This window comes from Microcaecilia unicolor, chromosome 8 (assembly GCF_901765095.1).
Source record: "Microcaecilia unicolor chromosome 8, aMicUni1.1, whole genome shotgun sequence".
Lineage (NCBI taxonomy): Eukaryota > Metazoa > Chordata > Amphibia > Gymnophiona > Siphonopidae > Microcaecilia > Microcaecilia unicolor.
Genome location: NC_044038.1, coordinates 51622945 through 51647596, shown reverse-complemented (window position 1 = coordinate 51647596; position 24652 = coordinate 51622945). Strand labels below are relative to the sequence as shown.

Here is a 24652-nt window from a genome sequence, read left to right as displayed (position 1 = left end):
AAATAAAAATTATGTTCACTAAGGGGCTCATTTTCAAAAGACAAATGTCTAAAAAGTGGCATAAAGCAGTATTTGGACATTTTTCTCACAAAAACATCCAAATCGGTATTTTCTAGGGGTGGGCACAGATTAAAATGTTTTAATTTATTTATTTGCACGATTTGGCATGCATTTTGGATACATGCTTTTCAAAAAAAAAATTTTTTTTGAATGCTGACCCAAACATCCTTTTGAACAAATGCTCAACGTGGCTGATTATCCTTTACAACATGCTATTCAATTAGGGGTGGGCAAAAATTAAAAATGTTAATCAAAATTAAATGTGGTATTAAAATTTGTAATGACATGATTAGTCGAACCTCTGGACTGGTTGGCTTGGTACTGGTAAATTCCCAGTGCATGGAAATTTTTTAATCCTGCTGAATTTAATGAAAAGTTGCATACACACACTTCCTTCTCACAGCACATTGCTCCCCCTCTCCTCCACACAGCTAACTACCTTTATCCTTTCCTGCTTCATCCTTCCCCTTCAGCTCCTCTTCTGCTGCTAAACCTGTTACCCCTGTCACACAGACACCCATTTCTTTCCTCTCCTACTGCTGACCCCCCAGTACATAAGTCCAGGATCCCCCCCCTCCACACACATTATCTTAACATTTATCTGGCTCTTCATAGGGTCTCTGGCAGTGATTCTCACATGTTACTTGCAACTGATGCTGATGTCTTCCTTCTGTTATGTTATTCCAACGTGAAATAGGAGAGGCAGGGGAGAAGGCAACAGACAGGAGTTAAAAATTGTGATCATGATAAAAAAATGTAATCGTAGTTAACATATAATTTTTTTGTAATCATATTAATAGTGCAATAAATGCCCACCCCTAGTATTTTCAAAACCTATTTTTCAGATGGTTTTTCAATGCTGTTCGTCTGCAGTGCATCCAGATCTCAAGGGAGTGTGTTAAGGGCGAGATTTGGGCCTTCCTGAGACATGGAAGGTTTTGTTTTGTTTTCCATTAGGGCAGAAAAAGTCCAAGAGTAAAACTAGGTTTTGAGCTAAACCTGTTTTTATAATGAATAAGGCACAAAAAGGTGCCCTAAATGACCAGATGACCTCCTCTTACTTCTCCAGTGGTCACTGACTTCTTCCCACCCCCCACCTCAGATGTTATACTCGGGTGCATTAGAGCAGCATGCAGGTCCCTGGAGTAGTCTAGTGGTGGGTGCAGTGCACTGCAGACAGGTGGGCCTGGGCCCATACCTCCTCCTCCTACCTGTTACTTCTGGTGGAGACTCTGAGCCCTCCAAAACTCATCAGGAACCCACTGTCCCATATATAGGTGCTCCCTTCACCCATAAGGGCTATTGTAGTGGTGTACAGTTGGGGGTAATGGGTTTTAGGGGGCTTAGCAGACAAGATAAGGGAGCAATGTTGAGATGTGTACCTGGGAGCATTTATTTGAAGTCCACAGTAATGCCCCCTAGCGTGCACCGTTGCTCTCCTGGGATGTCTGGGGGACCAGTCTAGTACCACTGCTGGCCCTTCCTACATCCCAATGGCTTGATTTTTTTTTCTACGTTTTTTATTTGGATGGTTTGTTTTCGAAAATGGTCCCAAAAGAAGAAGAAGAAGAAGAAAAAGGGCACACAACCTTGTTTGAAATGGTATTAAAAAAAAAAAGTCATTTTCCTTTTTTCAAAAATGACCTTTTTATCTATTCGGATTTTGGACACTTTGTGCAAAACGTCCAATGTCAGATTTAGACATCATATCGAAAATACCCCTCCACGTGTCTCTACAGTTTGCTTAGAATAAACAGAAGTCCGAGAAACAGAAGTCTTTAGAAATTCTTCAGGTCTAGACAAAGACACCCATAAATATCCAAAGTCACATTTTTCCCGGCTCTACTCAGATCACTGACTTGAAAGTCCAGTAGTGCAACAAAAACAAGAATAGTGGCCCTAGCTTTTACACCCGTAGAAATCACCACAGTGTCTGAGGCACTTTGCACTCTCTTCTTCTGCCCTATTTTGACCACCGGAATTTCCGCGTTCCTTGGCAGAGTTAGTTGTACTCCTAGCAGAGGCCCTTGTGCTCATTCACCTCTGTTGCTGTTGCACTTCTAGGAGCCTCTTCTGGAAATTGTGGTGGAGAGAAAGGGCTTCCAGAGCTCCAGAAGAGGAGGGGAAGAGCTGCTGGAGTTCAATGAAATATTGGGCTCACTTGGGAAGGTTTTTTCAACATTTTCACTTTCAACAGTTGTAGACAAAACTTGGGACCACATGGAAATCTGTGGGTCCCTGAAGCACTGTTTTTTGTTTGTTTGTTTGTTTATTTTTACCAGCTACCTCTCCCTCCGCACCTTTAGTGTTCACTCTGGTGGATCCTCTTCTACTTCTATCCCTCTGCCTGTCGGCGTACCTCAGGGTTCTGTTCTTGGTCCCCTCCTCTTTTCTATCTACACTTCTTCCCTTGGCTCATTAATCTCATCCCATGGCTTTTCCTACCATCTCTATGCCGATGACTCCCAAATCTACCTTTCTACCCCTGATATCTCACCTTGCATCCAAACCAGAGTTTCAGCGTGCTTGTCTGACATCGCTGTCTGGATGTCTCAACGCCACCTGAAATTAAATATGACCAAAACCGAGCTTCTCATTTCCCCCCCCCCCCCCCAAACCCACCTCCCCGCTCCCCCCGTTTTCTATTTCTGTTGATGGCTCTCTCATTCTCCCTGTCTCCTCAGCTCGAAACCTTGGGGTCATCTTTGACTCTTCTCTCTCCTTCTCTGCTCATATCCAGCAGATTGCCAAGACCTGTCGTTTCTTTCTTTACAACATCCGTAAAATCCGCCCCTTTCTTTCCGAGCACTCTACCAAAACCCTCATCCACACCCTTGTCACCTCTCGTTTAGACTACTGCAATCTGCTTCTTGCTGGCCTCCCACTTAGTCACCTCTCCCCTCTCGTCGGTTCAAAACTCTGCTGCCCGTCTTGTCTTCCGCCAGGGTCGCTTTACTCATACTATCCCTCTCCTCAAGACCCTTCACTGGCTCCCTATCCGTTTTCGCATCCTGTTCAAACTTCTTCTACTAACCTATAAATGTACTCACTCTGCTGCTCCCCAGTATCTCTCCACACTCATCCTTCCCTACACCCCTCCTGTGCACTCCGCTCCATGGATAAATCCTTCTTATCTGTTCCCTTCTCCACTACTGCCAACTCCAGACTTCGCGCCTTCTGTCTCGCTGCACCCTACGCCTGGAATAAACTTCCTGAACTCCTACGTCTTGCCCCATCCTTGGCCACCTTTAAATCTAGACTGAAAGCCCACCTCTTTAACATTGCTTTTGACTCGTAACCACTTGTAACCACTCGCCTCCACCTACCCTCCTCTCTTCCTTCCCGTTCATATTAATTGATTTGATTTGCTTACTTTATTTTTTGTCTATTAGATTGTAAGCTCTTTGAGCAGGGACTGTCTTTCTTCTATGTTTGTGCAGCGCTGCGTATGCCTTGTAGCGCTATAGAAATGCTTAATAGTAGTAGTAGTAGTAGTATTGATACTGATTTAGCCTTCTGCTTACCCATAGTGGCTTGGGTAGAAGCAGCAAAGGGGCCCCTTTGGCTAGTGGGCATTAATTCTTTAACATGCGGTTAGTGCATAGAAACAGGTTACCACGTGACCACATTTTGTAGTAGTTTGTCTGTTTCCACCCATTAAACTACATGTTACTGTATGTTTCAGATTTTTTTTTTCTTTTTGAAGGGGGGGGGGGATAAGAGGTGATAAAAGTAGGAATGCCCCCAAAAGGTGCGGTTTAAAATTTGCAACTATCGTGTAGTAAAATCCCACCTTAAGCCACAGTAACTGCAAATTTTTGAACCGTGAACAATTTTTATAGCTAAGCATAAGAGGAGATCAAAAAAGTTTGGATTGACTCTTATTAATGTCAACATGAGATGATAGTGATTTCCATATAACCATTTGGTACTCTGGCTGAGTACAACATTTAAAAATCAGACGGTTGCTGAAATACATCAGACCAGTAGGTAGTTAAATTAGCACTGTGGATTAGCATATGAGATGGTGTTCAGTTAATAGACCTACAGGACCAACAAGAAAAAGTGACAACTTTATCGGCCTTAGCCATTTCGAGAGGGGTCCATATTGCTCAGTTTGCAACAAAAAAACATGTATTGGGTAACAGAAGCAGATAAAGAAGTTTCATATCAGTTGGGTCCAGAATTTAGACCCCCGCTGCGGACTGCCATCCTCTGTGTTGTACATCTACACCAATTCTGTACCAGTACATCTAAAGGTATCCATTGATTGGAGAAAGCAATAAATTTGGAAGAAGAATGACCTGAAGTGCATAGTTGAGACAGTTTCCAAGAAACATCCTCAATTGAGAAAATTTGGATTTGAAACTGTGACTCAATAGGAGACCCTGGAAAAAGCACCCCTGAGGGAGGTTAAGTGGCATTAAAAAAAAAAAAAAAAAGAATATTGGTTTGCCTTAAGTTCTGATTTTTTCAGAATTGCTGGTTATGAAAGGAGACAAGTTTCAGATATTAGCCACAACACAGTTCATTAAGCGAAAGGCAACTGACAAAGAAGCTCCATGCAAGAAAACTGAGCATGGCGGTAAAAGACAAAAACACAAGAATAGCATTGCATAGTGTCAGTACCAAGTAACTATTCTACTGTTGGCAGCACATGGAGAGATGAAGATCCTCAAGTACCAACAGTGCAGTCAGAGAAAGAAATACTCTCTTTGGGTAACAGTGGCTTGATCAAAAAGAATTTCTAAATGCATCTTGATATGTTGTCTATAACTTGTATACTACATCCTCAGAGCTCCAGAAGGAAGCTCTCTCTGGCAGAATGCAAGCTTTAAGGTCAGCACTAGCAGTAAACTTAGAGATTGAGATCATCCTCAACATAGCAATGAACCTCACTGTAAGATAAACTGTTAAACAGCTAGCACAAAAATAGATTTTTAAAGTTAAAATCACGTGAACTTATCAGTTGACTGGAAGGTTTTCTACTGAGTTGAGGATTGGAGGAGCCTTTAGTGATGTGTTATGCCCTAATCAAAAGATTTTGAGTCGTGTCTGTGAAAGAGTTGCCACCATGTTTGGCCAGTGCCACAGGAGGATCGCAATACATTACCATAAAATGAAGGCGTCAGCTGGTCTGGTCTTTGGTGGAAGAAATTTGCATGGATAATCGATAAATATGACAAATTTTAATTTTTTGAGTGTGTATGGGGTTTTTTTTTGGACACTTTACTATTCAAGTTTGAGATGTTTTAATCTGAGATCCTTGTTTTGAATGTGGTTGGATAATCACTTCTGCTGGAGTTGGTGAAGCCGAGTGAGTTTTACATATCTAATCAAAACATAGATATTTGGAGACATTTCTGCAAAAGAAAACAAGAGATCATTTGAGGCTTTCCTCATTCTGGTTGTCTCTATCTTGTAATTCAGAGCAAGGCAAAGAGCCTGCTATACGTTACAGAAAAAAAAAATACACCCCTTTCACTTGCTCCATACAGCACCATTCAGTCCAACCTGATAACATTGGCAGTGCTGTTTATTACAATGTAGGAGACTTTGGTTTGATTCCTGACTCTTGCTCTTAGTCTTTGAGTCAGCAGCAGCTGGGGATGCTATAGGGATCACATTCATAGCCCTGGGGAGGGAGGAAGGGGTTGCTCTTGCTTAAGGGTGAAACCTACTGTATGGTTCAATAATGCATTTGTGTGCTTCTGCTTTTCAGATACAGCTTTATTATTGCAGTAATGGATTGGATGGGAGTTGAGATGAGGGAATAATCTAGAAAGACAGGGACAGAGAATGAAAGCTCGTAAACACTCTAGCCAGGTTAGGATAGTTTCTGACTGAACTGGAAAGTCCACAAGAGCAAGAGGAAATAGTTGAGCATAACTATCTATATTTATATCACAGCTGTCTGGATTTCAGTTCCTTCTTAAAATTCTAATCACATCATATCCCTTAATTCTCAGTCCCTCCTGAAAGACTTCTTTGCTTGAAAGCTATTTTGTTTTAGCCATGACAGTTTTTGAGCACAATACTAAGAATTTCACCATTTGAATGAAAATGCTTTTCTTGTGAAGGTGATAACTTCATTTACACCATAGCTTTAAGGAACTATTCATTCATAATGAAAGATTCTGCATTCGCTACTTCTGAAAAAAAGTACTTTCTCCCCAATTTCTGCTGCAGGCTGATGAACTGGAGCACGGGACTCTCGGAGGAAGAGCACTGCACTGTGGAGAGAAGAGATGCATCGCTCACCTATGCTGAGTTCATACAACAGTAGGTACCAGAGCTACTGCTACTAGAGTCACTTAACAAGATCAACCCAAACAAGCTGATCCAGTCCTGATTTGCCCTAATTCGTGCATAGATTTATAGTCCTGCTTAGAGAAATCAGAACTATGTTACATAGCCATACAGGCAGTGGATTAAAAGCAGGACTGGAACAGCTTCTCAGGGTTGACTTGGATGAGGTAGCAGTCATTGCTGTTGCTGCTGAGCCTGGATCCTCAGGGTAACATCCGCAAGGCCCAAGAAGATTGGGAATCTTGACCTGAATAAAATCCCTGCATTTCGCCTAGCTCTGTAGATGGGAGAAATTTGGCCTCAGTGGCCCTTGGAGGTGGCGCACACAGGCCCAGGGAGGGAAGAAGGGCAGTTGCTGCTACAGTGTCAGCCCCTTCTGGCAGACCAATGGTGTTGACAATGCTTTTCAAAGGAAGAACCCTTCCAGTTCTGGTACTGGCACAGCTTACTGGTACTTCCTAGGTTTTTTGCTTGGGAAAGGGGGGGGGGGGGTGGATGACAGACACCTTCCTGAAGAATAACAACCATAAATAATTGTAGTATAGTGTTTCTAGAATGGGTGTGTAAATAGAAAAGCGTCATAATTTTCTCTCATATTTTACCCTATCGATAGCCAGTTTATCTTGAAAATCCCTTTCCATTGGCCAACATACTTTTGTACATACAGCAACAGTGACAGCAACAGTGCCAGGCACAGCCATCAGAAATATTTGTGTCTTGTTTTACTGCTTTGTAGTAATCACATTTGAATGTTTTTATTGCATTTTCATCTGTTTTGGTGATGTTCCTATGTGTATTCTTCAAATCAGCCAATTTATTTATTTATGGTATTGAATATACCACCCTTCTCGAATAAACCAACCAAAGCAGTTAATTTGTAGCCCTGAAGTATTAGGAGTGAATATCCCTAACATAGCGTTGTGGCCCCTAGAAGGAGGCCTGCCTGCAGTTGAAGTTTTGCTCTAGTTCCAGCTGCCCAAACTGAGGCTTATCCACTCTGGCCATTCTCCATAGAGGGAAAGGAATACTAAGGTGATTACCCTTTTGGGAGTGATATGGGTTTTGGGACTTGTTGGTAGTTGTTAGTGGAAGGAATTAATTGTTGTGTTCTTGATTTTACTGTGATGCTGCCAATTATTGAATTATGTCTTGTATTTATACTCATATTGGGAGTCATTATTATTTTGTAGCTGTGCGATACACCCCATCCTTTCCCGGGTGAGAAAGGGTGATGGGGAGGGCTGTGTTAGGGTTTGTGTAAATTATTTTGTACATGTATGTTGTACTGATTTGATTATGTATGTCACTTTGGATTCCCTTGTGGGAAAATAAGGCAGTATATATGCCTAAAAAAATAGAAATCTAGTTCTGATTGGAAAAGTCCGAATGATTTCCATCTGAAAGCCATCCAAAGGCATTTATAAAATGAGCTGGCTGCGGTCTAATGTATTAGTGGGTGGTATCTGTGTTACAGAAGACAAGTTGGCTGTCACAAGTTGACATGAATTGGCACCACTCTTGGCAGTTCCTCTCTTTTCCTGTGCACCACACATTGCTTAAAAAGCCAACTAGTCCCATTACTAGTTGTGGGGTTTGCTTTGACTCGGATTGGTGCAATGATTAACAAGCGAAGTTAGTTTTTAACTGCTTTGTGAGAACTTAGAAATAAGGGTCAGCAAAAAAGTTGTACTGGACTAGCCTTTGTACCTCTTTTTAGTAGAGTGGTGAGTATCCCTTGCTTGTAACGCAGGAGACCAGGATTCAAGGCCAATGCATAGCATTGCCCTTTGTTTTTGAAAAGTGGTAGATGCATGGAATAACCTCTCAGCAGAGGTGGTGCAGACAAGGACTATAGCTGAATTCAAGAAGATCTGGGACAAGCACAGAGGATCTCTAAGGGCGAGGGGATTAATAGAGCTTAGTAGTTGCTGTGAGTGGCAGATAGGCCATGTGGTCTTTATCTGCTGTTTTCTCTGTCTTTTCAGTATGTTTTATGACTTGGTTTTGAGAGGTACACTTTTGTTTTTTTTTAAATATCGGGTCAGCATAGCTCTTAAAAGTTTGTTACAGCTGTATTGTTATTCCGGTAGAAGGTGTGTACCTTTACTACTACTACTACTAATAGCATTTATATAGCGCTACCAGACGCATGTAGCGCTGAACACTTGACATAGAGAGACAGTCCCTGCTCAAAGAGCTTACAATCTAGGTAAAACAGACAAGACATTACAGGCAAGGGAATTACAGGGTAGAGAGGAACAGGGAGGAGGAGAGCAAATGAGTAGCGGTTAGGAGCCAAAGGCAGTCGTGAAAAGGTGAGCTTTCAGCATAGATTTACAAATAGGTAGAGATGAAGCTAGACGTATGGGTTCGGGAAGACAGTTCCAGGCATAAGGTGCCGCAAGACAAAAGGAACGAAGTCTGGAGTTAGCGGTGGAGGGAGAAGGGGGACAACAAGAGAGATTTGTTCAGAGAGCGGAGTTCACGGGGAGGAATGTAGGGAGAGAGGAGAGGTAGTGAGTAACTTAAATGGCAGCCATAATAAGCGGCTCTTTGCAAGTACAGTGTTTGGTTTTGTCTTTCTCACAGATATGCCTTTTCGAGACCTGTTATCATTCAGGGGCTCACAGATAACTCGGTGAGTGACCAACTGACTGTGCACTGTATGTCTGTATGTTGTGTTTAGGAGGTAATCTTCATTTTGTGCAGCTGGAAAGCCTGATGATCCATGGAGTACTGAGGGACTGTACAGAGCCCACCATCCAGAACTAGGACTGCAGCACATCTTCTTATCCTATTATCCTGCTCCACAGAGACTCTCTGCACTTTGTTTTCTTCCTCCTTTTGGTTATCGGTGTCTCTTATTTTTTTTTCTGTGCTTCACTCATCTATTAGAGGGAGTGCATTCCCACAATATACCACACATATGCAACAGAGACACACACTTAAGGGAATTGGCTTCATTGTATCTGGTTTGTGCATTTAGCGAGTGACCATAGAGTGTCACGTATTATGCCTCTTCTGGCAAAGTATGATTGTGTAGATTCCTAGAATAATCATAGTCCATCTGTCCTTAGCTGCTATACAGGTGTATCATCCCTAGAAATAACTAGTGAATGCAATATATTTGGGAGCTGCTAACCAGAACTGTATTATGTACCGTATTTTTCGGACTATAAGACGCACTTTTTTCCCCCCAAATTTGGGAGGAAAATGGGGGAGTGCGTCTTATAGTCCGAAGGTAGAGATTTGGCCGGCTGGCAGGCTGCCCGCCCTCCCTCCGAGTTCGGGATCGCCCTCCCCCCGGCCCTGTCACCACTTCTCCCTACTCACGCGATCTTCCCTGGTGGTCTAGTGACGTCGGGACAGGAAAGAGCCCCCTCTTTCCTGCCCAGCGCGCTGCTCTCCATCCTCCTGTATGCAGCCTGACGGTCTCGGCGAGATTCAAAATGGCTGCTGAGACATCAATTCTCGGCGGCCATTTTGAATCTCGCCGAGACCGTCAGGCAGCAATGCATACAGGAGGATGGAGAGCAGTGCGCTGGGCAGGAAAGAGGGGGCTCTTTCCTGCCCCAACGTTACTAGACCACCAGGGAAGATCGCGTGAGTAAGGGGAGAGGTGGTGACAGGGTCGGGGAGGGGGGAGGAGGTAACCCTGAGGGCGATCCCGAACTTGGAGGGAGGGATTCGGACAAGACGCACCGGAGCACCTAGGTTTTAGAGGAGGGAAAAAGCAAATTTTTTTTTTCCTATTTCCCTCCTCTAAAAACTAGGTGCATCTTATGGTCCGGTGCATCTTATAGTCTGAAAAATATGGTAACTTAGCTGTGTTCTGAGTCTGCCAGTCTGGCATTGTACAGCTACCTGAAGCAAGCTGAGAAATTACAGCTTGGGAGCTCTTTATTGATTTCAGCTTGCAGGGCTGTCTTTGGGGCTGGCCCATGGAATTGGCTTTCTTGGGGTTGGTCATATAGTCTCTGCTCAGTGCTTTCTTTCTGTCAGGAATTCCAAGCCCTTTGTACAAAGGAGAGACTACTGGAGGAGTATGGTGAGCGTCTGGTGCGTCTGAGCACAGCTAATACCTATTCCTATCAGAAAGGTAAGATCACTTTACCTGAACTTATAAGGGCAAGAAACTGTGTGTATTTGGGTGGCACTTTGTGCAATGTATAATAGAAACAGTCTGAGGGAGACGGATAGATGACACACAGTCCTCTCCCCTTTTTCACTAGCTTGTGATGATAGACTGATAAACTAGCAAGCTACAATTTTGTATCCCTTGTTTCTGACAGAGCTAACCATGGCTGTGGAATTTTCTGGATTAGGCCCAAGGGCAGTGGTTCCCAAACCTGGCCCTGGAGGTACCCCAGCCAGTCAGATTTTCAGGATACCCACAATAAATATTCATCAGAGACATTTGGATGCACTGTCCCCACTGCATGCAAATGTCTCTCATGAATATTTATTGTGGGTATCCTGAAAATCTGACTGGCGGGGGTACCTCCAGGACCAGGTTTGGGAACCACTGCCCAAGGGGGTATCTTTGTAGCAGTCTGCCCTCTTGGTGCCATTTTCTGCAATAACAGATTGTGTATCTTGGACAATTCTTTGGTTTCTCTGCTGTCATCACTCTCTTTTACTGTAAATGTCTCCAACTCACCTTGCCCTCCCCTTCTTCCCTCACTTTTTGACTTCAAAAGAAAGAGGATCACAGCAGGTTATCATAGAAATATAGACAGAAAATGAAGGCAGATAATATGGCCTATCCAGTCTGCCCAACCATGCCATCTACTATCCCCTCCTCTCCCTTAGAGATTCTATGTTTGTCCCAAGCTTGCTTGAATTTGGATCTTGGCTGGGAGGATTGCAGAGAGATGTGCAGACCAGAAAAAAAATCCTGTATACCATTTCTGTGACTTACCCTGCTAGGAGTCAGACACCTGAACTCGGATTCTTCTGTCCTTCCATACAGTGAATGTTCGGTTCCGGGAGTATGTAGAGCTCTTGCTGAAACCTCAGGACCAGGACTGTCTGGGGAGTGGTCAGTACTCATGGTATTATTTCTTTTAAGTCCCTTCTTTTTTCCTGTGAGACCCACAGGATTCTAGTTCATGGGAGATGTAGAGCACTTTATGCCCTCCACTTTAATTTTCACCTGCCTGCACTGGCCCTTTCCTGGGATGTACAGAGTGCATCAGTCCCTTCATTTTTGGTAAGACTTCACTGTCCCTTTAAGGAATCAGTACTCGATAATATTCTTTTTGTGGCTTCTTTTACAGACACGCTATATTTTTTTGGTGACAATAACTTCACAGAGTGGGGTTCCCTGTTTGAGAAGTATTCTGCACCTCCTTTCCAGATCCCAGGCACCAGCAAAGCATACAGTTTTGGGATTGCAGGTGAGGATTGGTGCAGTGACTAGGGGAAGAGAAAGAGGATTGGTAGCGCACAAACTACTACAGTTGTGTTTGACTTTTCATAACAGGAAATATTGGATTAAGATTTGGAAACATCACAAATACTGTTCAGAATAATATAAATGAAAATGATTAATTATATCTTTTAACAATTTGGATAGTATATTTGAAATCTACTATAATAAAACGCACCTCCAACGTTCTGAAGCTGACTCCATGGCTTCAGGTTCGTAAGTCTGTTACGGTGTCGCATCTCTCTATGCCCCGCCCTCGCGTCGAAACGTATGACGTCGAGGGCGGGCCCCGCTCTTGCGTCAAAATGTTATGAACGTCGAGGGTCGGTAAGAAGAATGCAGGAGGACTGACTGACGCTCCGTTCTCAATGCAAGCTGACTCCGTGGGCGACCAGGGCTTTCAAAGAACGCCGCCGCTTCGACTGGGTGGCTGGAGGGGGGGCAGGGAACAGAGGAGAATCGCGGGGTGCCCGCAGGGGGGGCACGGGACATACGACAATCGCAGGGTGGCTGGAGGGGGGGCAGGGGACACAGCATAATCGCTGGGTGGCTGGAGAGGGGGCAGGGGAGAGAGCAGAATCACTGCATGGCTCGAGGGGGGGGCAGGGGATACAGGACAATCGCTGGGTGGCTGGAGAGTTGGCAGGGGAGAGGAGACTAGCTGGGTGGCTGGAGGGGGGGCAGCGTAGAGAACACAATCACTGGGTGGCTGGAGGGGGAGCAAAGGAGAGAGCATAATCGCTGGGTGGCTGGAGGGGGGCAGGGGAGAGAGGACAATCGCTGCATGGCTCCAGGGGGGCAGGGGATACAGCATTATCGCTGGGTGGCTGGAGAGGGGGGGCAGGGGAGAGAGCAGAATCACTGCATGGCTCGAAGGGGGCCAGGGGATACAGGACAATTGCTGGGTGGCTGGAGGGCTGCCAGGGAAGAGCAGAATAGCTGGGTGGCTGGAGGGGGGGGCAGCGCAGAGAGCACAATCGCTGGGTGGCTGGAGGGGGGCAAGGGGAGAGAGGAGAATCGCTGGGTGGCTGGAGGGGGCAGGGGACACAGGACAATCACACACACTCTCTCTCTCTCACGCAGACACACTTGCACCCAGTCTCACTCTCTGTCACACACACACACACACTTGCACGGTGCTGCCAACCACGCAGAGGGGGGAAAGGCAGGGGGTCCTCACACAACAGGGGAGGGGAACGCAGAGAGGGGGAGGGGGTCCTAAGACCTGAGAGGGGGGAGGGAATCCTGAGACCCGGGGGGGGGGGAGGAGGTGCTGAGACCACAGAGGGAGGGGGGAGGTATCTCTGTCACACACACACTCTCATACAGTCTCTCACACTATTGTCTCACTGTATCACATTCACGTACTCTCACAGTCACTCTGTCACACACACTCTCTCACACAGTTTATCTGTGTGAAACACACTCTCTCTCACAGTCACTGTCTCACATATGCAGTCGCACACACTCTCTCTCACACACACTCTCTCTCACACACACACTCGCACCCAGACTCACTCTCTCTGTCACACATACACACTCGCACATTCACAGTCTCTCTCTCACAACGTCACTCGCACACACACTCTCTCAAACATACACACTCCGAGGAAAACCTTGCTAGCGCCTGTTTCATTTTTGTCAGAATAACAATGCAGTTTAATACATTTCATAAAACTATCAATTGTACAAAATAATCTGTCAGAATTTAATCATTTTAAAAACCATATTGAACAAATGAGCTTGGAGCACGAAATACCCAGAGCCTCTGTATCAAGAATGTGCTCATCTTAACATGCAAACTTAGGGGGGCCCTTTTACAAAGCGGCAGTAAGCACTAACACATGCTTACTGCACACTAAAAGGGCACTATCAAGGGACGCACTCAGGCATCCCGCAGTAGTTTTGAGGTCAGCGCACGACAATCCCATGCTAAAAAACATAGCATGGGGGTATTAGGCGTGCCCTGCACTAATTGGGTAGTGTGGGTAAATTGCTATGCACTGCCCAATTAGTGCAGGGTTAGCATGGGAGCCCTTACCGCTTAGTAAATATATGGCAGTAAGGGCTCACATGCTAATGGCCACGAACAATTGGGAAACTATCGTGTGGCCATTTTACTGCCATGATAAAAGTGGCCTCAGTGCGTGGGAAGCCCACGCGCTAAAAATACTGCAGGCCAGTTTTAAGCGCTGCTTAGTAAAAGGGCCCCTTAGTATGGTCCTGTGAAGAGTGAAGAAGCTTTTATTTGCTTGTGTCTGGATGTTATAATGTGTGTGTGTGTATACATGTGCAAGCATTGTCTGTATAAGAGCATTTGTGTTTGAGCACAGGCAGTGGAATGGGTAGGCCACTGGTGCCATGACCCTGCCATGTACTTTGTGCGACATAGCAGCAGCAATTAAGAGAGCTTGGAGACAGGGCTGGAGATTGGTTTGTTTTGCTCCTCCAACCAAAAATACGTTCCACTGCCCCTGTTTTAAGTGCAGGGGTGTGTGTAAAAACATAGTTCTGTGAGTGAATTTTAACACAAATAAATAAATAGATTTTTTTTTCAGTCTGTACAGTAAGAATATCTTGGACAGCAAGTGAAAGTTTGTCCTTATCCTTGCTTCCTGTTTTCCACAGGCTCTGGCACTGGTGTCCCTTTCCACTGGCATGGACCAGGTTTCTCAGAAGTAATATTTGGCAGAAAGGTGAGAATGGGCCCTATCATTTATAATGTGTATTACCTATAGGCTTGTGCCACTTTCTCTCCAGATTTTGACCAGTTAATGCTCTTGGAAAGGGGGGGGGGGGTTGTCACAGAAACAAAACTGCAAAGTTTAATAATTGTTTATTGAAAACAGAGCTCACACAAATTTGTGTTCTTAATTTTGTTTCCCAAAGCGCTGGTTCCTTTACCCCCCAGAGAAGACCCCAGAATTCAATCCCAATCGAACAACACTCTCATGGCTGATGGAAACATACCCTCTGTTGCTAGATGTGGATCGGCCCTTGGAGTGTACTATCCACCCGGGTGAGGTGAGTTTCACTGCACTGGCACCTCCGTGAACACTTGTACTGGGATCAGCAGGTCATCTAGAAGACTTGGAGTACCTAACAAAATTCATACTTAGACTTGGGTCCATCAGTTCACATGACAAGTACCCAGAAGAGTCCAGAAAGTAGATCAAATTTTAATGGATAAGCAATAGCTTTTCCAAGCCTGCACATTTGTATTCCATCTTTTCCTTCCCATGTGGCTCAGTCATTCCTGTGACATTCTTCTGGCTGACAGGCACAGACTGTGGAACCTGTTACAAGTGCATTACATAACCAAGCTTATAATTGTCTTTGCTGAGTGATGACTGGAGCACTGTCCCTAGGTGTATGTTCAAATCGCGGGAAGATTGTGAAAAACTACAAGAGGACCTTACGAGACTGGGCGTCTAAATGGCAGATGACGTTTAATGTGAACAGGTGCAAAGTGATGCATGTGGGAAAGAGGAACCCAAACTATAACTAAGTCATGCAAGGTTCAGCATTGGGAGTCATGGACCGAGAAAGGGATCTAGGTGTCATCATTGATGATACATTGAAAACTTCTGCTCAATGTGCTACTGTGGCTAGGAAAGCAAATAGAATATTGAGTATCATTAGGAAAGGGATTGAAAACAAAAATAAGGATATTATTCTGCCGTTGTATTGCTCCATGGTGCAACTGCACCTCGAATATTGTTCTCAATTCTGGTCGCCACACCTCAAAAAAGACATAATGGAATTGGAAAAGGTGCAGAGAAGGGCGACAAAGATGATACAGGGGCTTGGAGAAAAGGCGACTGAGGGGAGATAGAGGTCTATAAGATAATGAGTGGAATGGAACGGGTCGATGTGGAGCGTCTGTTTACGCTTTCCAAAAATACTAGGACAAGGGGGCATGGGATGAAGCTGCAGTGTGGTAAATTTAAAACGAATCGGAGGAAATTTTTCTTCACTCAACACATAGTTAAACTCTGGAATTCGCTGCCGGAAAAGGTGGTTAAGGCGGTTAACTTAGCGGACTTCAAAAAAGGTTTGGACGGCTTCCTGGCGGAAAAAGTCATAGAATGTTATTGAATGGATGAGGAAATAATATAGTACTTCTAGGATGGGTGGGACAAATTGCTTGTTCTTTTGGCTGCTGTCGGTGACAGGGTGCTGGGCTCAATGGACCCTTGGTCTGTCCCAGCATGGCGATGCTTATGTACTTATGTTGGTACAGTAAGTATTTGCAGCATTCCTAGCACCTGAAAGTTTAAAGAGCAAGAGCCAGGTTTCAGGAATCAAATCCAGGTCTCCTGCACAGTATCCCTGTAAGCTATTGGATCAACCTAGAATCCCACTATTCTTAAAAGCCATGGCTCCCTCCCAGTTAACATGGACACCCCCTTCATAGTTAAAACAGGGTTCTGCTTCTCTTTCACAAGCCATTTCTTTATCTGTAAATTAAAAGTCAATTGATGACAGGATGAGTTATCAGATGACTTCAAATTATCAGAGAAAGAGAGAGTGCCAGTCCTGTCTTTGTTCCATCCAGGATGAATTGGATTTAAATCGCAGGTCAGGAAGCAGGATAGATTTGATTTACATTAAATCCCTGCCTCCCAAACTTTTTTCTGATGTGACTACAGTTTAGCAGTCAGAAGTTCTCATGACTCCAGATGATAACCAAAGCATATTACTCAAACAACATAAGAAGCAGCACATTAAGGACTAGATTCTATATATCACGCCTAAAAAGTTGGCACTGAAAAAAAATACGCCTAGGCGTATTCTATAAACTACGCCCAAATTTAGGCATACTTTATAGAATAGGCTGAGCGCCCATCTGCGTGACTAAATTTAGTCACGGGCAGTTACGCCAAATAAAACTTGGTGTAAATGCTGACACACAAGTTGGGTGCAGACTGGGTGTATTCTATAATTCACATAGATTTTAGAAATGGCCATGGCCGTGCCCCCTTTTCAACTATGCAGTCTAGAATTTACGCACATCACGTTACAGAATACATATACAGTTTTGATTGTAAATTCTAATTTAATGGCAATTAGTGTCAGTTATTTTTTTTCCGCCATCAGCAGCCTCAGAGTGTTGGCGGTTTTCTTTTCAGCTTAGCGGTCGGTCGCCTCTCTGGTCTGTGGTGAGCATAATTTTGCTAATTTTATTTGGTATTGGTTTATTTCTCAGCTTACGTTTAGCACTTTTGCTTCTAATATTTAAAAAAAGAAAGTCTTATTGAGCAGATTTTTTTTCTGAGCTGGTCCATTCCAGTTATGGAGCTGGCAGATCAGCGAGGTGGCTCACCTGCACTGTTCCCGTGATTTTGCGCTGTTTTGGCTTTGTATGTTTTCCTGCCTTTTTGTTGGCCAGCAGTGCTTGGCTAAATTTGCTGATTCTCTCTTTAATGTGACAGCTGTGCTGAGCCCTTCGGTCCAGTTTTATGCTACTTTGATTTAGTAGTAACATCATTGAGCTCCTAGGCAGAGGTTTAGATGCTCTTGTGTTTGTCTTGCTGCCTTTGGCTAATGCTACAGGAATATGCTATGCTGTGTGGGCTTGACTTGCATTGTAGAGATCCCGCACGGTTATCACCCACATGGGCTGCCTGTGGTGTCTGTCTCTTATAGCATTTAGCTATAAATATTGCTGTAATATTCTAGCTTCCTCATACGTGTAATGTCAGCTTTCTTTTAATCTGCATATGCTCAGTCATCTTTCAGGCTGTCCTTTATGTTATGTGGGGACATCCTCCTTATAGGCTGCTTATAGGCTTCAGCCTCTCATGGGATATGCAGCAGCTATACGTTTAGGCTCTATAGTGTGCTACCATATTGATTTGATGGGGGGCTTATCCTTATATGTTGTGCTAGCACAGCATCCTTCTAGGTGGCATGGTGGCTAAAGCCTTATAGGCTGCTAAGGGATAGCATTCTGCATAGTGGTAGCATGCTTAACCTGCATGCTGGCATGCGGCATACTCAGAAGCTACATGGTACAGTGCTCTTTTATGCTGTATAGTGACAACGCCATTATATATAGCATAATAGTAGCATCTTGATATGCTACAGGGTGGCGGCCTGCTTGTCTGCCACGTAATGGTGTGGCCTCCTTGTCTGCTGCACAGCGGCAGAGACTTTCAGCATTGTCAGTTCAGCACCCTTATCTGCTATACAATACCAGCACCCTCCTATTCTCTGCAGTGTCGGTAGGCTGAGCATTGTCAGTAGCCTCACAGGCTTTGCAGTGGGAGCAGCCTTCTCTACCATGCTACACAATGCCAGTTCCAACTTATACTGCTCTAAGGCAGCAGTTATTATGCAGTTCAGGGTCAACCTTCACTTTTCCTGCGACATGCCCATGCCCTCCTGGACTAAGGTCAACCTAAATGTTGAGATTTGGGCATCTCCGACCGTATTATCGAAACGAAAGATGGCTGCCCATCTTGTGATAATACGGGTTTCCCTGCCCCTTCGCCGGGACATCCTGCAAGGATGTCCTCAGGAAAACCTGGGCACCCCGTTCGATTATGCCCCGCCACATCTTTTTTGAGATGCGATGACCAGAATTGAACACAATATTCGAGTTGCGGTCGCACCATGGAGCGATACAAAGGCATTATAACATCCTCATTTTGTTTTCCATTCCTTTCCTAATAATATCTAACATTATATTTGCTTTCTTAGCCGCAGCAGTACACTGAGCAGAAGGTTTCAAGGTATCATCAACGATGACCTTTCTTGGTCTGTGACTCCTAACGTGGAACCTTGCATGACGTAGCTATAATTCAGGTTCCTCTTTCCCACATGCATCACTTTGCACTTGCTGACATTAAACGTCATCTGCCATTTAGATGCCCAGTCTCGTAAGATCCTCTTGTAATTTTTCACAATCCTCCCGCGATTTAACGACTTTGAGTAACTTTGTGTCATCAGCAAATTTAATTACATCAGTAGTTACTCCCTTCTCTAGGTCATGTATAAATATGTTAAAAAGCAGCAGTCTCAGCACAGATCCCTGGGGAACCCCACTAACTACCCTTCTCCATTGAGAATACTGAACATTTAACCGTACTCTCTGTTTTCTATCTTTTAACCAGTTTTTAATCCACAATAGAACACTACCTCCTATCCCATGACTCTCCAATTTCCTCTGGAGTCTTTCATGAGGTACTTTGTCAAACGCCTTCTGAAAATCCAGATACACACTATCAACCTGCTCACCTTTATCCACATGTTTGTTCACCCCTTCAAAGAAATGTAGTAGATTGGTGAGGCAAGATTTCCCTTCACTAAATCCATGTTGACTTTGTCTCATTAATCCATGCTTTTGAATATGCTCTGTGATTTTGTTCTTTATAATAGTCTCTACCATTTTGCCCGGCACCGACGTCAGACTCATTTCTGGCACCGGTTTCTCACCCAAATCTTCCTCGGTGAAGACCGAAGCAAAGAATTCATTTAATTTCTCCACTACGGCTTTGTCTTCCCTGATCGCCTCTTTTACTCAGTCTTCTAGCAGCCCAACCGATTCATTTGCTGGCTTCCTGATTTTAATATACCTAAAAAAATGTTTACGATGTGTTTTTGCCTCCAATGCAATCTTTTTTTCAAAGTCCCTCTTAGCCTTCCTTATCAGCGCTTTGCATTTAATTTGACATTCCTTATGCTGTTTCTTATTTTTTTCAGTTGGTTCCTCCTTACATTTTCTGAAGGATTTTCTTTTAGCTCTAATAGCTTCCTTCACCTCACTTTTTAACCATGCCAGCTGTAGTTTGGTCTTCCATCCTCCTTTTTTAATACGTGGAATATATTTGGCTTGGGTTTCCAGGTTGGTGTTTTTGAATAGCATCCACGCCTGATGTAAATTTTTGATCCTCGCAGCTGCTTCTCTAAGTTTTGTTTTCACCATTGTTTTAATTTTATCATAGTCTCCTTTTTTAAAGTTAAACGCTAAAGTATTTGATTTCCTATGTATACTTACTTCAAAGCTAATATCAAATCTGATCATATTATGATCACTGTTATCAAGCGGCCCCAGCACCATTCCGTCCCGCACCAGATCATGTGCTCCACTAAGGACTAGGTCTAGAATTTTTCTTTCTCTCGTCAGCTTCAGTACCAGCTGCTCCATAAAGCAGTCCTTAGCGTGCCCTGATTTTACATTTACCCAGTCAATATCAGGGTAATTGAAATCACCCATTATTATCGTGTTGCCCAGTTTGTTTGCGTCCTTAATTTCCTTTAACATTTCTGCATCCGTCTGTTCATCCTGGCCAGGCGGACGGTAGTACACTCCTATCACTATCCTTTTCCCCTTTACACATGGAATTTCAATCCATAGTGATTCCAAAATGTGTCCTTTTAGCAACAATTTCTTTTGTTGCTGTTTGGTTTGGTTTGGCTGCAATGTGATTTACTTATCAGCTCCAAGGTTGGCATCTTGCCTTTACAACCTGCTGAGTTTCTGGGAGGATACAGATTCAGTTCCTGCTCATAGGGCACCTATGCAACCAAGGGCTATTTGGGTCACAAGTACCATCCTAACACGTGACTTCATGCTATTCCATCTTCTTGTGAAGACCAGATGTCTGTTTTTGAGTTCTACCTCCCACAACTGTAGCTTCAAAGGTGGCATCAACAGGTGTGACTTGCATGTGCGGTGTCGTCAGCGCTGTCTGCAGATGTGGTTTCAGATGCAGCAGCTGCAGATACCTTCATGTATGGGGGGGGCCATAAGTTGACTTTATATGTGTGGGCCATTGGCATTTCTGAGCTGTCGAGTTTACAGAAGTGGCCTTGGCTGCAGCCTACATCTGATGCTGTAGCCTCCTGTATGGTTCCAATTGCCACAACCTATTCTTTTAACAGTGGTGTGCTGTGATGCACTTTGTGCTCTTGACACCTTACTGTACAGCACCACCTCACACCTGCTTCTTTGGAACAGTGGTTGCCTGCATTGCATTTTCAGGAGCCACATTTGCCGCCTTGACATCTCCCCAGCTACTGTATATTTCGGGTCAGCTTTGACTGTTTGTGTGCATAGCTCCACCTATTGCAACTGCTTCTATGATGTTAGCTCTACAATCTTTCTCTAGGACTCTAGTGATAGTGTTGGCTGCATGACTCCAGCAACTTTGTGTGATGGTTTTCTTACAGCTTCACTCTCGATGGTACCTCCTGTCTGGCTAATTCCTTTCTGTCCCATCAGCTTACCCAGCCTCCCAAACCTCCAGACTCTGTTGCTCCCCTACCTTTATTTCCCATCTGTCTGATCCCTAGGCTCACCCTCTCACTTCCTCTCCACGGTTTCCACACCCCCTCTCCAGGCTCACTTTCTCATTCTTTCCCTCCCCCAACCCAAAATCATTACTGTCCTGTGCAGTGCTCCTTCTCTCTCCTTCCAGCCGCTCTTATTAAAAAAAAAAAAAAATCTAATTTCTGCTTGATCAGTGCCAGCAGAGGGAAGAGAACAGGGGTGCTGTTGGCTGTTTTCTCATTTTGCTCAGTTTGTAGCTCTAGTGTAGTAATTGTCATGGATGGGAAGGTGAGGGAGAGGCCCTGGCTAGAGGCAGTGATTGGCATAGAAATGAGCAAGAGAAGGCCTAGGCCTGGGGCAGTAATCAGAGTGGAGGTGAGGGAGGGAAGGCTGGTGATGCAGGCATTGAGAAGTGGTGAGGGGAGTGAGATTAGGTATGGGCTAGTGTTGGTGATTATCAGTAACAGTTGTCCCAGTTCTTCACACTCCTGAGCTCCATTTTGCACTAGGCAGACTGGTGGGAGGCCTGTGACTTGGCATCACAGCAAATCCATGCTTTTCTAACTGCATGTTTTTTTTTTCTTCTCTGTTGTGCAGATGTGTCTGTGACCCAAATGACACTTTTGTGATTCTATCTTCGACCCCCAGTTTGGGAAGCCCTGCATTAAATTCATTAGTTAGGATGATTGTGCATGAATGAAAGTGAAACTGCAAAATATCAGTTTGTTTTATTTTAATGGCATTAAAAATATAAATTAACAACAATATTTTTGCTCAAACATGCAAATTCAAGTAATAACTTCAGAAGCCCAAACAAAAGCTATGGCCAGGGATGTCAGGCAGTCCTCAAGATAAAACAGTAGCATGACATTAGTGAATATTCTTATATGAAGATCTAAATCAGTGCCAAGGAGGCAGTGGATGCAGATCTCTCATATGCATATTAATTGTGGCTATCCTGAAGACACGACTGGCTGAGTGTGCCCCAAAGATTGGGTTGAGAAGCACTTATCTAGATGGTTATATATGCCTTATTCATTATCTCAGAGCAGGAGCAGTTGCCATGGTGCCATTTCATTTGGGCAATCAGATTTTGCATTTTGTATCCATGCCTGTTTTACCCAAAGCTACAGGAACTTCATTAGAGACCCCAGCTAGGAATAGATTTTTAGGGCCTGCTGTCATGATAGGTTTTCTCTTCTACAGTTAAGAACATGCCATACTGGGTCAGAGCAGTGGTCCATTTAGCCCAGTGTCCAGAAACCCAAATAGTAGCAACATTCTATGCTATTAATCCCAGTTCAAGCAGTGGCTTCCTCATGTCTGTCTCAGACTATAGACTTTTCCTCCAGGATCTTGTCCAAACCTTCTTTTAAACCCAGATATGCTAACCGTTGTTACTACATCCTCCAGCGAAGAGTTCCAGAGCTTAACTATTCATTGAGTGGAAAAATATTTTCTCCTAACGTACATTCAGAATCAGAACCTTTATGATGGTACATTTGAGCTAGGTTCTTTTTTTTTTTTTAATGTTTTGATGGCAATTTAAAATCTAATGTAAATTTAAAAACATATTTTAAAAATTGTCCCTATTGCACATAGTAACATGTGTTACGTTACTTTCCTTACAAAAATCAGATCTATAAGCCCATATGTGCAGAGAGACAAAACTAGGACATAGATGGCAACACCAGCTTCAGGAATACTGTATCTTCTCCTCTACTCCATCTTTCCAGAACAGGCATTCTCTCACTTTGCATACTTTTTTGTGCAGTGCCAGAAGAATACTCCTTCCTGCAGCCAGGATCAGAACAGCTTGTCTCTATAAAAGTGTCCCTTGCACAGACAGAAAGCATCACTATAGTACATTCCCTACCTTTCTGTACAGTCTCCTCTGATGGTTTATTCCCTCTGTTGGGCTTGGCAGGTGCTGTACTTTCCGGATCATTGGTGGCATGCAACATTAAACCTGGACACCAGCGTGTTTATCTCGACTTTCCTGGGATGAGTGCTACATTCTGTGAAATCCTCACATACCTCAGGAGCTGTACTAGCAGCATGGACCATGAAGTTAAGTGTCTGACAGCCTCAGGGGGTAGAGCCAATAGCATGGGCCTACCTCTAAGTGACTGGCTGTCTCAGACTACAACCAGTAATATTTACAGGGATCACCTATTACACACTTTTAGATAAGACTTTTTAGAGAGAATTTTAGTATTTATTTGTAGTAAGACCTAAATTGGTGCGTTCTGCTGCTGGGCCACATGTTTCTTAGTTTCATTATGTTGTATCTGTTAAGAGAAAAGTGATTTGTGTATGTTGGTCTTAATTAGATTGTAAGCTGCTTAAGAGACTTTTCTATATGGATTTGGACAGCACTGCTTATATTTAGTAGTATTATAGACAATATATTAATAGTAGATACGAGTTAAATGTTTTACAGTTTAAAAAAGAAATCTTAACTTTGTATGAAGAATTCTGTCTACTTGCCACTGCTCAGGAAGTTACTAGATTATAGAGTGCAAATCAGCTGAAGCAGGCTGCAGTATTTCATGAAGGGGCCTTAGAAATTCCCATAATTTGCACTTTTAGCTGCAGGTTAGTCTTAGAAGTGTGCAATTTCTATCCAACAGACTTATTGGTTTTCTTCTAACTAATCTTACTCTGGCTGACCACGTCACAAGGAACAGTCTTGTGCACACTGCAGAGCCCCAAAGTGACCTAGTTTAAGCAGGGCTGGTCTTGGTTTCTGAATTTATATTTCAAGCACATTGTGGTAATTCTAGAACCTGTTTCAATCATTTCAAATCACCACTGCAGGCACCATAGTGCATAAGGAGCGGTGGTGTTGGAAATCTAGGCCTGAACTAAAATATCCCCCTATGAATTGGATCACTCGACTTTCCCACCAGGAACATCATAGTCTTTTTATTTATTTACATGGCTTGCTATACCACTCTTTCTAAATACAAAGTGTATCATGTCTTTCAACCTGCAGTAGCTAGTGCCTTTGTTTCCTTTATTTTCTCTGGTTAGATTTTTATTTCTTGGAGTAACAAGTTGCTTCCCATCTGCTTTTCGCAAAAATGTTGAGTGCTTTTGCTGGTCCTACTTTTTCCTATTCCAGTGGATATTTTTTCCTCCATGGGAATTTTTTCCAACTGTTCCTAGTCTGGTAATTGCAGAAATGTTCCTGAGACCAGGAATTATGTAGCAGGCTCCTTCTAGAACCCTGTATCATAGCCTCTACATCCAGCCTCCAAGATTCTCCCTTTCCCCTAGAGCCTGTGTATGCTCAATCTGTATGATCTTCAAATGCAGCCAATGAGTGTGAACCTGCTGAGAATTAAACCAGAAACCCAGTAGCTTAACCGTTAGAAAAGTGTTTCAAATGATGCTGGGAAACATAACAATAGAAAACCAAACTGAGCACATCTTGTGTTGGTGGAAAATAGGCTGCACCTGCCAATAATTGTAAATGCACCACACTTTTTGAAAACAGCTTCTCCCCTAAATATCCAGTGTATTTGCACATTTACATCTTGACTAGTCACTAGCAATTGTTTCCAAGCACA

The 24652-nt window shown here is 43.7% G+C and overlaps 1 protein-coding gene across 2 annotated transcripts in view; it reads left to right on the top strand.

Moving 5' to 3' along the window:
* JMJD8 (jumonji domain containing 8) overlaps positions 1-24068 on the top strand; it is a 32070-nt gene extending 8002 nt beyond the window's left edge. The window contains exons 2-10 of one of the 2 annotated variants that reach the window (XM_030212264.1): positions 6250-6342; positions 8959-9007; positions 10372-10468; positions 11342-11410; positions 11649-11768; positions 14429-14496; positions 14690-14824; positions 16901-16962; positions 23005-24068. In XM_030212264.1, coding sequence (XP_030068124.1) covers positions 6250-6342; positions 8959-9007; positions 10372-10468; positions 11342-11410; positions 11649-11768; positions 14429-14496; positions 14690-14824; positions 16901-16962; positions 23005-23044 — 733 coding nt within the window. In that variant the 3' untranslated portion in view covers positions 23045-24068. The remainder of the gene's footprint in view (positions 1-6249; positions 6343-8958; positions 9008-10371; positions 10469-11341; positions 11411-11648; positions 11769-14428; positions 14497-14689; positions 14825-16900; positions 16963-23004) is intronic. The other variant, XM_030212265.1, reaches the window with a different exon arrangement.
* The last annotated feature ends 584 nt before the right edge of the window (positions 24069-24652 follow it).